The sequence below is a fragment of the Balaenoptera borealis genome, assembly GCF_965194805.1.
Source record: "Balaenoptera borealis genome assembly, chromosome: 3".
Lineage (NCBI taxonomy): Eukaryota > Metazoa > Chordata > Mammalia > Artiodactyla > Balaenopteridae > Balaenoptera > Balaenoptera borealis.
The window spans coordinates 92,729,771-92,745,487 of NC_138866.1; the positions used below are offsets into that span (position 1 = coordinate 92,729,771).

Sequence of the window (15,717 nt, forward strand, 5' to 3'; positions counted from 1 at the left end):
ATATAATAGTTACCAGATATTCTTATTTCTTCATTAAAACAAAAATTTTAATTAGGAAAGTTTCTGAAAGTACTTCAAACCAGCAAAGGATGCGCATTTCTTTTTTTTCTTTTTTTTAAAATATAATTCAGAGCTTTTACTATCTGGACAATTTTTTTCCAAGGTGAACACAATTGATTTATTGATGCTTTCTTCTGTTTCAACAAAGACCATGAATTGTGAATTGTGTTTATGATGATGGTAGTTTGCCAGCCATACTGCTTTGCCTTATAACAAATTACTTTTATTCAGGCAATACCCAGCTAAGGTACCATCAAATACTGAAGCATCTGAATCTACAGAGAATTGCCTTCCTCTTCCCAAAGCCAGTTTACCCACTCAGGTCTTAAACTCTAGCCCCAGCCCCTTGGTAATGACTTCATGCCCTTCCCAACTGAACTGACTCCCATGGGAAACAATATAAGCATACACTTTCAATTGAGTCTTACCAAAAACTTCCATAAATTATAGTTAAGAAAATGCAAATGTACTTGGTGTAATAAAACTACACTGAGATACCATTTTTCACCTTTCAGATTGGCAAAAATCCCAACATTTGAAAGGATACCTTGGAAGGGCTGTGAGGAAACAGGTGCACTCATGTATTACTGATGGGGGAGTAAATGGGGACAGCCCTTATAACAGGCAATGTGGCAGTGTCTATCAAAATTACAAAGACTTATACCTTTTCACCTAGCAGTCTCACAGCAGCAAATTTATCCTACAGATGGAGCATCATTCATAGTGCACAGTGCCATGTGGACCAGGTTATTCACTGCAGCGTCATTTGAAATCACAAAATAATATGAATAAATTATAACACACACACAAAGGACTTGATGCAGCTGAGACAGAGAATAAATGAATGAAAAAATAGGGGAAAGTTCTACATACAAATATGGACAGAACTCCAAAATACATTAAGTGGAGCAGGGGCAAGTGCAGAAAAGTGTGCTTTTTTTTAAAAATGGGGGAAAGGGCAAGAACATATGAGCAAATGAGCTTATATCTGTATAAAGAAACTCTAGAACAGTACCTAAGAAATTCATAACAGTGGTTATGAAGGAAGGAGATAGGATGGATAGGCTATTTACTCTCTCTGAATCTCAGCCTTCTCATCTGCAAATTAGAGAATATAATTCTACTTATTAATTATGAGAATTAAATGAAATTTTGAAAATACAGTTGACACTTGAACAATGTGCAGGTTAGGGGTACTGACCCTCCACACAGTTGAAGATATGCGTATAACTCATAGAAGGCCCTCCATATAGGCTCCTAGGTATCTGTGATTTTTCATTCAATGATTCAATCAACCATGGATGTATTTACTATTGAAAAAAATCCTCATATAAGTGGCCCCGAGCCGTTCAAACCCCTGTTGTTCAAGGATCAACTATACCTTGCAAGGTGGTAGACCCAGAGCAGAAATTCAATGGACATTCTTTCCTTTTCCCTCAACTTACTACTGTAATAACCATCTAACTCAGAGGTCAGCAAACTATGGCCTGTGGGCCACAAACAGCCCCGCCACCTGTTTTGTAAATAAAGTTTTATGGCAACAGAGCCAAGTTTGTTCCTTTTTGTGTGTGGCTGCTTTCAGCTATAATAGCAGAGTTGAGTAGTTGCAATAGAGACTATGACCCTGCAAAGCCTAAAACATTTACCGTCTGGTTCTTTACAGAAGAAAATTGCCAACTTCTGGTGTAACTGAATGCAATCCTCTAATCACCAGCTGATGAATCTTCCCTAAGCCACATCTCTCTCCCAGGCCACGTGTCTGTGAATGACCACTCTTGGTTCACTCATGGCTTCTCTTGTGTGTTTACAAAGGTCTCCCGAAAGCTGCAATGATCAATCATCTTCGCGTTTGGTATGGAGCCAACCTTGCTGCCGCCAGCGGGATAACGGAGAATGATGTAGTCTATACCACACTACCCTTGTACCACAGTGCTGCGCTTTTGGTAGGCTTACATGGATGTATCCTGACTGGTAAGCTTTTTCTCTCAACAAGGTGTTGGAGCCCAGTACACATTCAACGTGCTCATAAGGAAAAGTAATACAAAATTTGCTACTTTCCTGTGTGCCTGGAACGGTGTTTAATTCCCTGTTGATAACTAGCTTGTTTGGCTCACAATAGCAAGCATCCAAAAGAATTTATAGGGAATTCCCTGGTGGTCCACTGGTTAGGACTCCATGCTCTCAATGCCAAGGGCCCGGGTTCAATCCCTGGTCAGGGAACTAAGATCTCACGTGGCCAAATAAATAAATAAATAAAAAGAATTTATATTTTCTCATGCCTGCTTGTCTAGTAATATAATGCTATAATTGTTCAGCATATCAAAGAGGAAACTTCTTTAAAATATTTTAGGTCTTTATCCAGGTTAAGGTACTTGATCCTTCGATTCCATAAATAACTCTCCTATGTCATTTCTGTCTTCAGAAATCCACATGTTGATCTCCATTAGCATCTGATTTCAACTTCTCATTCAGTTGTCCCATTGTACTTTATTCTTCCCTCCTCCCACAGGTCCTCAGCTCTGGTCAGAATACTTAGCTTTCCATCTCTTCTCTCTCCTTCTGAAACTTTACCATTTAAATCAGAATTGTCATCCTTTCTCCTGTCAGTAGGATTTCTGCCCTTTGTGTATATAAAGTCTCAGTCCAATATCCACCTCTTCTAGGAAACCACCTCTAACTTTCTAACTAAGCTAAAAGCCTTAATTTTTTCTCCCATGTGACATTTTATTTTAAATAATTATTTATTATATATAGTAACATATATGCATATGCATATACAAATACACATATGATTCTCCAAGCCTCTGTTCCTTTCCCTCATCAACTTATTGATCAGCTATAAAACACTTAGCCCAGCATCAGTACCAGTCTCCAAATCAGCAAGGAATGCCTGGGTCTGATCATGTTGTTGGGCCCTTCAAGAACAGGGTGACTCTGAAGCTCTTGTAGGGACAAATCAATCACTCACACATTTGCTTAAGCACAACTGATATATGCTAAAAAGAAAATATAGTACTTTTTAAAATTTCTCCTAAAATATTGGACTTTTGTATATTTAGGAGTAGAAATAAACTAATAATGTGAAAAATATTTGTGACTTTTTTTTATTTCACTTTACTACATTTCATACCTATTGTTAGATTGGATATGATAGATATATTGTTTTTACCCATTGTATTAGTTTCCTATTGCTACTGTAACAAATTACCACAAACCTAGTGGTTTAAAACAACACAAGTTTATTCTCTTACTGTTTTGAAAGTGAGAAGTCCTAAAATCAAGATGTCAACAAGGCTGCATTTCTTCTGGAAGCTCTAGGGAAGAATCCATTTTCTTGCCTTTCCCAGTGTCTGGAGGCTGCCTGCATTCTTTGGCTTGTAGCCCCTTCTTTCATTTTCACGCATTTCACTCCAATCTTTTGTTTCTGTCAACCTTTCTCCTTCTTCCCTTGATCTTCTTGACTTCCCCTTATAAGCACCCCTGTGATTACATTGGGCTCTCCCAGACAATCCAAAATAATCTTCCCATTTCAAGATCCTTAATTCAATCACATCTACATAGTCCCTTTTGTCATGTAAGGTAGCATAGTCATAGGTTCTAGGGATTAGGATGTGGATGTCTTTGGGAACCATTATTCTGTATACATCACCCATCAAAGAAGAATATCGCCTGCTTACTCAAGACCCTGGCTCTCCATCGCTTATAAAACTGTCAGGCTCCTCCACCTGGCATTTACAAACTCTCCAGGATTGCACCCCTAGCTGCTTCTCCAGGTTCATCTCCCTTGACCCACCCAGCCTTCACCACTCTAGTCACAGGTCAGCAGAGTCTTGGCCATCCCCCAACCTTCTGGACTGTCCTGTCTTTATGTTCATGCTTTTTCCTCTGCCAGGAATGCTCTCATCTTTCTCGATATTCACTTCTCAAGACCTAATTCAAATCCTATGCCTTTCTCAGCCCTTGCCCCCAAGCAGAATTAATCTACACACAGACACACACACACACAGGCGCACGTGCGCACCCTTAGGGCCTCACTGAACCTCATTTATTGCACACTGACTCTTATTAGAAAAATTTGTGTCTTCTCCCCCACTAGATTGGAAGCTCCTATAGGACAAAACTGTGTCTTATTCATTTTTTTTGCATTGAATATAATTGGTACCTAATACTTGTTTGTGAATATAATTCATATATAAATTTTTTAAATTTATAAATTTCAAAAGTGACAAATATAATTAGGGACTTTTTTGGTAGCATTTCTTTATTAGTACTTTCTATGACTTCTCTGTAGGTGCTACCGTTGTTTTGCGGGCCAAATTTTCAGCCAGCCAGTTTTGGGATGACTGCAGAAAATATAACGTCACTATCATTCAGTATATCGGTGAACTGCTTCGGTATTTATGCAACTCTCCCCAGGTAACACTCCCCATGTTTCATTATCTTTTCGAAACGCATAAGATGGGAATTCAAGTCACTTTGGGTCATGCTAGGTTTCAGCTGCTTCTTGTATATCGGTTTTCAGTTTACACTACAGTTACTTCTCATGATAAAGAGGCTGGCACCACACCTACCACAGGGGATTTACCAGATGGCAGCTGCTGTAATAACATTATTATTCCCTACCTTTGTACCTGTTTTCACATCTGACCCTCTACCTAGCATATCCTCTGCTTCTTTCTCTACCTGTTTAAACCCTACTCACGGTCAAAGCCCAGTTCAAATGATACCTCATATATTAAACTTACTTGTTGGGTCACCCCAACAAAAGTCATTGCTCCCTTCCCCTACCTCATTTGTTTTCTCCTCCTTTGTGGCCCTTGTCAGATTGCAGATGTTTGTCTTCATGCCTCCCATCCTCCCTAGGCTGTAAAAATCTTTGATGGCAGGGACCACATCTTATCTCCTTGCCCTCTCTTATACCACAGGCATGCAGGAAACTTTTACTTAATGTTGATTAATGAATAAACCCCCATATGGCTTTGAAATCATCTGACAAAATCTGTTACCAAGCTTAGAACAGATGCCCCAAAGGTAAGTAACTCCAAGGGCTTTGGATCTGTCCTATTTGCAGATATCCAGATATCTTGAAGGGGTTGTTTGAAAGAGTTCCTTCTGCCCAGTCCCTCAGCTCTCATCAGAGAGGGCAGCCTGCCTGGGGACCAGATCAAGGTTTCTCAACAGTGGCACTGCTAATATTTGTGGCCAATTTATTTTTTGCTGTATGGACTTATCCCATGTACTATAGGATGTATAGTAGCATCTTTGGCCTTTATCCAGGACATGCCAGTGGTACCCTCCCCATATCCCCAGGTCGTGATAATCAAAATGTCTTCAGACATTGCCAGATGTCCCCTGGCAGGCAAAATCAACCCCAGATGAGAACCACTAGACTATATAATGCAGTAAACTCACAAGATTCTACTTTCTTTAATCCTTTCACTCATCATAAGAAAACAAACTCAAAGGATCACTAAGTTGATCAGTTGCTATTTATAAGCAACTGTTATGTTCAATTTACATACACTGGGAATTTTTTGGTTTCCCAGTGCACATAAAAGTTATGTTTATACTATACCGTAGTTTGTTAAGTGTGCAATAGCATTTTATCTTTAAAATGCAGTGTACATACCTTAATTTTAAAATACTTTATTACTAAAAATGTTAACGATCATCTGACAATGCCAGTTTGCCAAAAACCTTCAATTTGTAAAAAAAAAAAAATGCAGTATCTGCAAAGCACAATAAAGCGAGGTATGCCTGTAACAGAAGCAGTGTGACATAAAGAATTATAAGATGCTCTTGCCTTAGTTCTTTCTCTCCTCACTTCATTCAGTCTCTGCCCACATGTCACCTCATAAAAGAGACCCCTCCTACAAATTCTCAAACATACCACCCTACCCCTTACCATGCATCTCGTGGGTTCTGCTTTTCGTGGCACTGTCATTTCTGACATAGTGCATGTTTATATGACTGTTATATTTCTCCTCCAGTTAAATGAAAGCTCCATGCACCAGGAGCTTTGTTGATTGACAGATCCCCAGCACCGAGATCTGTATCTGGCACATCCTATGCATCAACAAATTTTGCTGAATGATCCTCTAAATTCTTGCCCCTGAAAGATGTATAACTGACTTGAGGGAATTAATGTGTTCCCCCCAAATGTTTGGGCTTAACACATATTATTCTGATTCAGGGGGTACATTCAACAGATTTATGAGGGTCATAATTAGCTGTAAGCCGGGTGAGGACCTTTCCCATAGCACTGGGTGAATCTTGAGGACATTATGTTAAGTGAAATAGCCAATCACAAAAAGACGAACAGTGTATGATTCCACTTATATGAGGTACTTAGAGTATTCAAAATCATAGAGACAGAAAGTAGAATAGTGGCTGCTTGGAGCTGCAGGGAAGGGGGGAATAGGGAGGTTAATGGGTATGGAGTTTCAATTTTACAAGATGAAAGGAGTTATGGATGTGGATGATTGTGATGGTTGCATAACATTATGAATGTATTTAATACCACTGAACTGTACAGATAAAATAGTTGAGAGTAAATTTTACGTTGTATGTATTTTACCACAATTAAAAAAAAATCACAACAGGAGATCCAGGTTCTATGAATTTAAAGGGAGCTTAAAGAAAGATTTTATCAAAAGGACTTCTCAGAAGTGGATACAGACAACCCTGCAGTCTGCAGAATGGAAACTACAATCACAGAAAGTTAGACAAAATGAAAAGGCCGAAGATTATGTCCCAGATGAATGAACAAGATAAAACCCCAGAAAAACAACTAAGTGAAGTGGAGATAGGCAACCTTCCAGAAAAAGAATTCAGAATAATGATAGTGAAGATGATCCAGGATCTCAGAAGAAGAATGTAGGCAAGGATCGAGAAGATGCAAGAAACATTTAACAAAGACCTAGAAGAACTAAAGAACAACCAAACAGAGATGAACAATACAATAACTGAAATGAAAAATACACTAGAAGGAATCAATAGCAAGATTAACTGAGGCAGAAGAATGGATAAGTGACCTGGAAGACAGAATGGTGGAAATCACTGCTGTGGAACAGAATAAAGAAAAGAAAAGAAAAGAAATGAAGACAGTCTAAGAGACCTCTGGGACATTAAATGCACCAACATTTGCATTATAGGGGTCCCAGAAGGAGAAGAGATAGAGAAAGGACCTGAGAAAATATTTGAAGAGATAACTGCTGAAAACTTCCCTAACGTGGGATAGGAAACAGTCACCCAAGTCCAGGAGGCACAGAGAGTCCCAGGCAGGATAAACCCAAGGAGGAACATGCCGAGACATATAGTAATCAAACTGACAAAAATTAAAGACAAAGAAAAAATATTAAAAGCAACAAGGAAATAATGACAACATACAAGGGAACTCCCATAAGGTTAACAGCTGATTTCTCAGCAGAAACACTGCAGACCAGAAGGGAGTGGCATGATATATTTAAAGTGATGAAAAGGAAGAACCTACAACCAAGAACAGTCGACCCAGCCAGGCTCTCATTCACACTTGATGGAGAAATCAAAAGCTAAAACCAAAGCTAAAGAATTCAGCACCACCAGACGAGCTTTGCAACAAATGCTAAAGGAACTCCTCTAGGCGGGAAAGAGACCAGCAACTTAAAACAACCTTGTACATATATAGACTGCTATATCAAAACCTCATGGGAACAGCAAACCCAAAAACTACAATAGATACAAACACAACACTAAAGATGGTCATCAAACCATAAGAGAAGAGAACTAAAGAGGAAGGGAAGAAAAAAGACCGACAAAAACAAACCCAAAACAATTAAGAAAATGGCAATAGGAACATACATATCAATAATTACCTTAAATGTAAATGGATTAAATGCTCCAACCAAAAGACACAGACTGGCTGAATGGATACAAAAACAAGACCTGTATATTTGCTGTCTACAAAAGACCCACTTCAGACCTAGAGACATATACAGACTGAAAGTGAAGGGATGGAAGAAGGTATTCCATGCAAATGGAAATCACAAGAAAGAGGGAGTAGCAATACTCATATCAGACAAAATAGACTTTAAAATAAAGACTGTTATAAGAGACAAAGAAGGTCACTACATAATGATCAAGAGATCAATCCAAGAAGAAGTTATAACAAGTCTAAATATACATGGACCCAACATAGGAGCACCTCAATATATAAGGCAAATACTAACAGCCATAAAGGGACAAATTGACAGTAACACAGTAGTAGTGGGGAACTTTAACACCCCACTTTCATCAATGGACAGATCACCCAGACAGAAAATCAATAACAAAACACAGGCCTTAAATGACACATTGGACCAGATGGACTTAATTGAAATTTATAGAGTATTCCATCCCAAAGCAGCAGAATACACATTCTTCTCAAGTGCACACGGATTGTTCTCCAGGACTGACCATGTGCTGGGCCACCAAGTGAGCCTTGGTAAATTTAAGAAAATTGAAATCATATCAAGCATCTTTTCCAGCCACAATGCTATAGGTTAGAAATAAACTACAAGAAAAAAAAAACTGTATAAAACACACTTAATTGTGTTTGGAGGCTAAACAATATGCTACTAAACAATCAATGGATCACTGAAGAAATCAATGAAGAAATCAAAAAATACCTAGAGACAAATGAAAATGAAAGCACACGATTCAAAACCTACAGAATGCAGCAAAAGCAATTCTAAGAGGGACGTTTATAGCAGTACAGTCTTACCTCAGGAAACCAGAAACATCTCAAATAAACAACCTAACTTTACACCTAAAGAAACTAGAGAAAGAAGAACAAACAAAACTTAAAGTTAGTAGAAGGAAAGAAATCATAAAGATCAGAGCAGAAATAACAGAAATAGAGATAAAGAAAGAAAACGATAGCAAAGATCAACGAAACTAAAAGCTGGTTCTTTGAAAAGATAAACAAAATTGATAAACCTTTAGCCAGACTCATCAAGAAAAAAAGGGAGAGGATTCAAATCAATAAAATTGGAAATGAAAAAGGAGAAGTTACAACTGACACCACAGAAATACAAAGGATCATAAGAGATTACTACAAGCAACTGTATGCCAATAAAATGGACAACCTGGGAGAAATGGACAAATTCTTAGAAAGGTACAATCTCCCAAGACTGAACCAGGAAGAAATAGAAAATATGAAACAGACCAATCACTAGTACTGAAATTGAAACTGATTTTAAAACTCCCAACAAACAAAAGTCCAGGACCTGATGGCTTCACAGCCAAATTCTATCAAACATTTAGAGAAGAGCTAACACTTATCCTTCTGAAACTGTTCCAAAAAATTGCAGAGGAAGGAAAACTCCCAAACTCATTCTATGAGGCCACCATCACAGTGATATGAAAACCAGACAAAGATATCACAAAAAAAGAAAATTACAGGCCAAAGTCACTGATGAACATAGACACAAAAATCCTCAACAAAATACTAGCAATCAAATCCAACAATACATTAAAAGGATCATACACCATGATCAAGTGGAATTTATCCCAGGGATGCAAGGATTTTTCATTATGTGCAAATGAATCAGTATGATACATCACATCAACAAATTGAAGAATAAAAACCATATGATCATCTCAATAGATGCAGAAAAATCTTTTGACAAAATTGAGCACCCATTTATGATAAAGACTCTCCAGAAAGTGGGCATACAGGAAACCTACCTCAACATAATAAAAGCCATATACAACAAACCTACAGCTAACATCATACTCAACAGTGAAAAACTGAAAGCATTGCCTCTAAGATCAGGTACAAAACAAGGATGTCCACTCTCACCACTTTTATTCAACATAATGTTGGAAGTCCTAGCTCCAGCAATCAGAGAAGAAAAAGAAATAAAAGGAATCCAAATTGGAAAAGAAGTTAAACTGTCACTGTTTGCAGATGACATGATTCTATACATAGAAAATCCTAAAGATGCTACCAAAAAACTACTAGAGTTCATCAATGAATTTGGTAAAGTTGCTGGTTACAAAATTAATGCACAGAAATCTGTTGCATTTCTATACACTAACAACAAAAGATCAGAAAAAGAAATTCAAGAAACAATCCTATTTACCATCACATCAAAAAGAATAAAATACCTTATAATAAACCTACCTAAGGAGACAAAAGACCTGTACTCTGAAAACTATAGTAAGACACTGATGAAAGAAATTGAAGATGACACAAATAGATGGAAGGATATACCATGTTCTTGGATTGGAAGAATCGATATTGTCAAAATGACTTTACTATCCAAGGCAATCTACAGATTCTATGCAATCCTTATCAAATTACCAATGGCATTTTTCACAAAACTGGAACAAAAAATCTTAAAATTTGGTGCTTGGAAGGGGAAATAAGATAGACCAGAACCCTGAAACAGCTGAATAGACTCAGCTCACCTCCCTTGTATTGTCTGCCTTCCCTCCAAAATTAGGTAACCTCTGTGGTCCTTTCCCAGCCTAAAATGTCTGTCTCTGCACCACCTCCATTCAGATAGAAAACAGAATGGAGGGGGGCTTCCCTGGTGGTCCAGTGGTTAAGACTTCGTCTTCCAATGCAGGGGATGCGGGTTCAATCCCTGGTTGGGGAACTAAGATCCCACATGCCTCGTGGCCAAAAAACCAAAACATAAAACAGAAGCAATGTTGTAACAAATTCAATAAAGACTTTAAAAACGGTCCACATCAAAAAAAATCTTAAAAAAAAAGAAGAAAGAAAACAGAATGGAGAGGTGTGTAGCAGCACAGAGTAGAGAGTGTCCAGTTTGTCCAGGACAGGGGTAGACCAGGGGAAAGAGGGACAGAGAGCAGAATCAGGGTAGGTTTGCCAGAGAGGTGAGTTGTGAAGGGTGCAGAAAAGTTTTCCAGCCATGCAGGGAAAGAAGGGCTAATGATTAGCTGGAACAGCATGGCAGAGCAGTGGAATAAAGCACCTGCCATATTGGGAAGTGCAAGCAGCATGGCAGGAGGCGAGACTGATTGGCTGGGCCAGGTAACAAGAGTTTTACTGTTCTGAGACTCAAGTGTGAATGTGATAAAGCACCACGAAAGGGCCTGAGAGTGATGTGGGAGGTGGTTTTTAAAGACAATCCCTTTGGGTGCAGTGGGAAGATACACTAGACACAGAAAGCTCTCTTCTGTAAAACGAAGAGGTTGAGTTTCACCCTTTCACTCCTGTCAATGGGTGCTTTCTTTTCTCCTCAGGGAGTCAAGCAGAAGTATAGCATACTAGTTGTTAAGGACATGGACTCAGGAATTTTTCTAAGGTGGTGAATAGCTTCTGCCCTTTCACCTCTTGGAAGTCTTCCCCAAAACGAGGAGGACAAGAAAAAGACACACAAGCTCTATCATCCTAGAAACTAAGAGACATTGCAACCAGGAACTACATAGTACAGAGAGCTGAAAGATGAAGGTCATTGCCATAGCAGGGCTGAGAGGGGTGAAACTTGAGAGGCAATTACCAACAAGAAGGAAGGTGATTGACTTCCTAAAGCCTGAGAAATTGGAGGCACCAAATACAACTGAAGTTTGGATGAGGTACCAGGCTTGAAAACAGGAGAATTTTTGAAAGTCTGTGTATGAAACAGCTATACCTGCCGCTCCCATATCCCACTTCTGTAGGAGGCAGGAGGCTTATTCTCTGCAGAAGAGCTAGAGAAGCTTTGAACTCAAGGATCCCAAGAGCAGAGGAGGGTAGGGATGAGGCACTGAGAGCAGAGATTGAGTAACTGTCTACTTACTGACCAGGGAGACCCCAGCTCCCTTCCCCTGCCCAGCTTCCAGAACTCCAGTAGTCAGTTTATGCTTGCAGGCAAGAGAGCAGAGGAGGGTTATGCTTAGGAAGAACTAAACTTTCTCAGAAAAGAAACTGGACATTGGCTCACTGCCCCATCACCAGACAGTGCAGCCAACCTGGCAACAGCCCCTCCCCACCACACAAAGTGGCTCAAACATCTTTTTGTTGCCTTACTTCTAAATATGAACAGATACCAAAGGAAAGCCTCTAACAGGAAAGATCATTTTCTAAAAAGAAGAAAAAGCAGCATCAATTCAAAGAGCAGGAGAAGACTTCCAGAAATCAATAATTAATATTCTCAGAAATATTAGAGAAGATTTTATATCCATTAAACAAAAATAGTATGCTACCAAAAAGAAAAAAACAGAGTAAGACCTCCTGAAAAATAAAAATACGATTTAAAAATTACTTAATCCATAGAAAGTTTGGAAGATAAAGTTGAGAAATCTTACAGAAAATTGGAGGAAAGACAAAGTGATGGACATGAGGAGAGACAAAATAAGAAAATTAGAGGATCAATCCAAAAGATCCAATATCTGATTAATAGGAAATAGGGAAAAGGATAGTGAAAATGGAGAGGAGAAAATTATTAAAGAAATAATACAAGAAAACTTCCCAAAACTGAAGGACAGATTGAAAGGGCTAATTGAGTACCTAATAAAATGAGTGGAATTTTTTTTTTAATTCTTAAAATATACTATGATGATATTTAAGACTATCAAAAAAAGAGAGAGAGGGACTCCCCTGGTGGCACAGTGGTTAAGAATCCACCTGCCAGTGCAGGGGACACGGGTTCGATCCCAGGTCCCGGAAGATCCCACATGCCGCGGAGCAACCAAGCCCGTGCACCACAACTACTGAGCCTGTGCTCTAGAGCCCGTGAGCCACAACTACTGAGCCCACGGGCCACAACTACTGAAGCCTGCATGCCTAGAGCCCGTGCTCCACAACAGGAGAAGCCACCACACTGAGAAGCCCATGCACCACAACAAAGAGTAGCCCACACTTGCCACAACTAGAGAAAGCCCGCATGCAGCAACGAAGACCCAACGCAGCCAAAAATAAAATTAATTGATTAATTATTTTAAAATGATTGCCTATTTTAAAAAAAGAGAAAGAGAGAAGATTCTATAAGAATAACAGTTGACTTGCCAACAGCAACACTCAAGCTGGAAGCTACAGGGAGCAGTGCCTTCAAAATTCTAAGTAAACATTATTACCTATCTAGAATTTCATATCCAACCAAATTATCAATCAAGTAGAAAATAAGAATTTTTTCAGACATTCAAAGTCTCAAAAAAATCTTACCTCCTGTATACCCTCCTTTAGGAAGTTTCTAGAGAAAGTATTCCACCCAAACAGGAGAGTAAAAAAAGAAAAAGGAAGACACAAGATCCAGGAAAGAGAGGCAAAGGGTATCCCCAGGCCTGGAAAACAACTCGTTCAGATTGGAGCAAAAGGATAAAAGGAAGAAAAATGGAAAAAAGGAAATTATATCATCTGATAGAAGGAGGAACATTGTATTTAGATGCTTTTGGAGGGTAAGGAAAGAACTACAAACAGAAACTAAGAAAATGAAGCAAAGGGGCAGGGAGGAAATTAATCCCAGGAAAAACAAACATTTGTTCAAGAATTTGTTCATAGTATATTATACTTAGCTCATCAGCAGTGGATTAGGGGCAAAGTAACGTGAGCACTGAATATTGATTTAACCAAAAATTGTGATATTGAAAAATTGGGAGAGAGCTTAATCCCCATCCAGCACAATAGGAAATCAGTAAGTAATGTCTAAAGTGATTAATCAAAAGATAGTGGTATAAGCATTTAATTTAGAAATATGCAGGTGAGAAGAAACAGCTACAGGGGTTAAAATTGTCTGCCTCTGGGTGGTGGTAGGCTGAAGGCAAAGGATGAGGGCAGATAAGTGGAATAACATTTCTTCATGTAAATCCTTTCAGTACTATTTGGTTCTTAAATTCTGTGTGTGTGTGTGTCGCTTTTTTTTTAACTAAGGAAAAGAGTGCTCTCCGAAGTCATGTAGATTTGGATTTGAATCTGGGGACAACTGTGTTTCTACCTGTGTGATCTTGGGCAAATTATTTTAAACTTCTCAAAGTTCCGTTTCCTCAATTGTAATATGAGGCAAATACTTGATTACCTCTCACATTTCAATAGGGCTCCTTAGAACCTTAAGATAATGCAGGGCAATTGCCTGGCACATAGCAAAGCCCTCAATAAAAGTCTGCTGCTTCCTCTGATTACCTGGTGCCCTGCACCCTCTCTGGACACCCTGACCTCTCACCCTTCATCAGTCATTCAATCCATGGTGGATTAAAATCCCCCAGGTGTGTTTGCATGTTGCACCTCACCTCTAATGTGGAATAGAATGTTCGATCTTTGTTAAAGAAAAATGAGAAGGTGACCCTTGACCTTTGGGGAGTGGCTTTGGTGGTGAGGAAATACTGTTTCTTCTTTTGGAGAAACACCAGTACTCTCAGGCCCTGGTGAGCAAAAGCTTAGATGAGAACCAGACATCTCTGAAGCCTCCAGGGGCCTCTCGGTTTGCGTCCACAAACATTTCCAGCCTACAGCCTTAATCCCTTCTGCTGGTGTAATAAGATCCCTCAGTTTATGATGAAAACTAAGCTGATGGCACTGTGACCGTGAGCCCAGCTACCTGGCACCCATAGGTGACAGCTGCACCTCTGAGGCTGGCCCGCATCTCCAGAGCACTGCCGCCTCCTGCACCCTAAACCCTGCCCTGGTGCTGATGTCCCGGCCATTAACTGTTGAACAAGGAAGTTGAGGGTTTCCTGGTGGAGGTTATTTCTTCTTTTACTGCAGGAATTGCACTATATGCAAAGCACAGGCCCAGGCACGGTGGATGATATATAGAGAGATTTGGCCTCAAAGGAGCTTACAGTCTAATGGGAGAGATAGATGTTCACCACCCATTAGACAAGGAAATGAACTAAGAGGGTGATTGTGGGCTGCATATAGAAGAAGTAAGGTCTCTGGTCTACACACTGGAACGCTACTTTGGAGCTTCTCACGCAGGCCTGGGACCAAGTCAACCCCAGGTCAGGTGGTTATTTTCAAGCAAAAGTAAGTTTTCCACAAATATTTGTGATGGTTTATTCTCAGAGTGGCAGTGAGGGACAGCAGTGTGGGGGGCAAAGGTAGCCTCTGGAAAGCTGACAATCCTTGCTGAGGAGAGTAGTGCCTTACAGACAGGATGACCCTATAAACCACTATCCAAACAGGGACATTTGAGAATGAAAGGAGTGTCGTTAATAAGCACATCAGGACAACAGGTGTAAACCAGGATCAGCCCTGGCAAACCAGATATATAGTCTCCTGACTTATAAGTACTTGATAATTATAAAAGGGAATTGATTCAGTGACTTAGGGACCAATAGAGCTGATGAAGAGAATAGGTTCCCACTCAGTCAGAACAAATAAGTTCGTGCAGGTTCAGAAGGCTTCTCAGGTAAGTCTCCTCAACACCCTGGTGAAGAAACACTGGGACAACACGCCTAGTCTCTCTCTCTCTACACATTTCCTCCTCTAAAAGACGGCACAAGGGGCCCTGTTTTAACTAGTGAAAGGTATCGTCCGCCTCTCTGGTTAGGACTCCTGAAAGAACTTCACCACCTGAGTTTTGACCAAGGAGCTACTTAAAAATTAAATGCATACATGCTGCGCCACGGGCTCCTTGGCTCCTTTCACATGGAAACCAATTCAAGGTTTGTTTGGTTTGGTTTCTAACTGCCGTATCAAAGGTCCTCCCCTTGTCAGAGAACTGCCAGCCTCCCTCTGCAAACTTTTTT

At 39.6% G+C, this 15,717-nt stretch overlaps 1 protein-coding gene across 1 annotated transcript in view; it reads left to right on the forward strand.

The window, feature by feature from the left end:
- SLC27A2 (solute carrier family 27 member 2) overlaps positions 1–15,717 on the forward strand; it is a 54,181-nt gene that overhangs the window by 17,847 nt on the left and 20,617 nt on the right. Inside the window, exons 3-4 of the mRNA XM_082387922.1 lie at positions 1,873–2,031; positions 4,352–4,476. Coding sequence (XP_082244048.1) covers positions 1,873–2,031; positions 4,352–4,476 — 284 coding nt within the window. The remainder of the gene's footprint in view (positions 1–1,872; positions 2,032–4,351; positions 4,477–15,717) is intronic.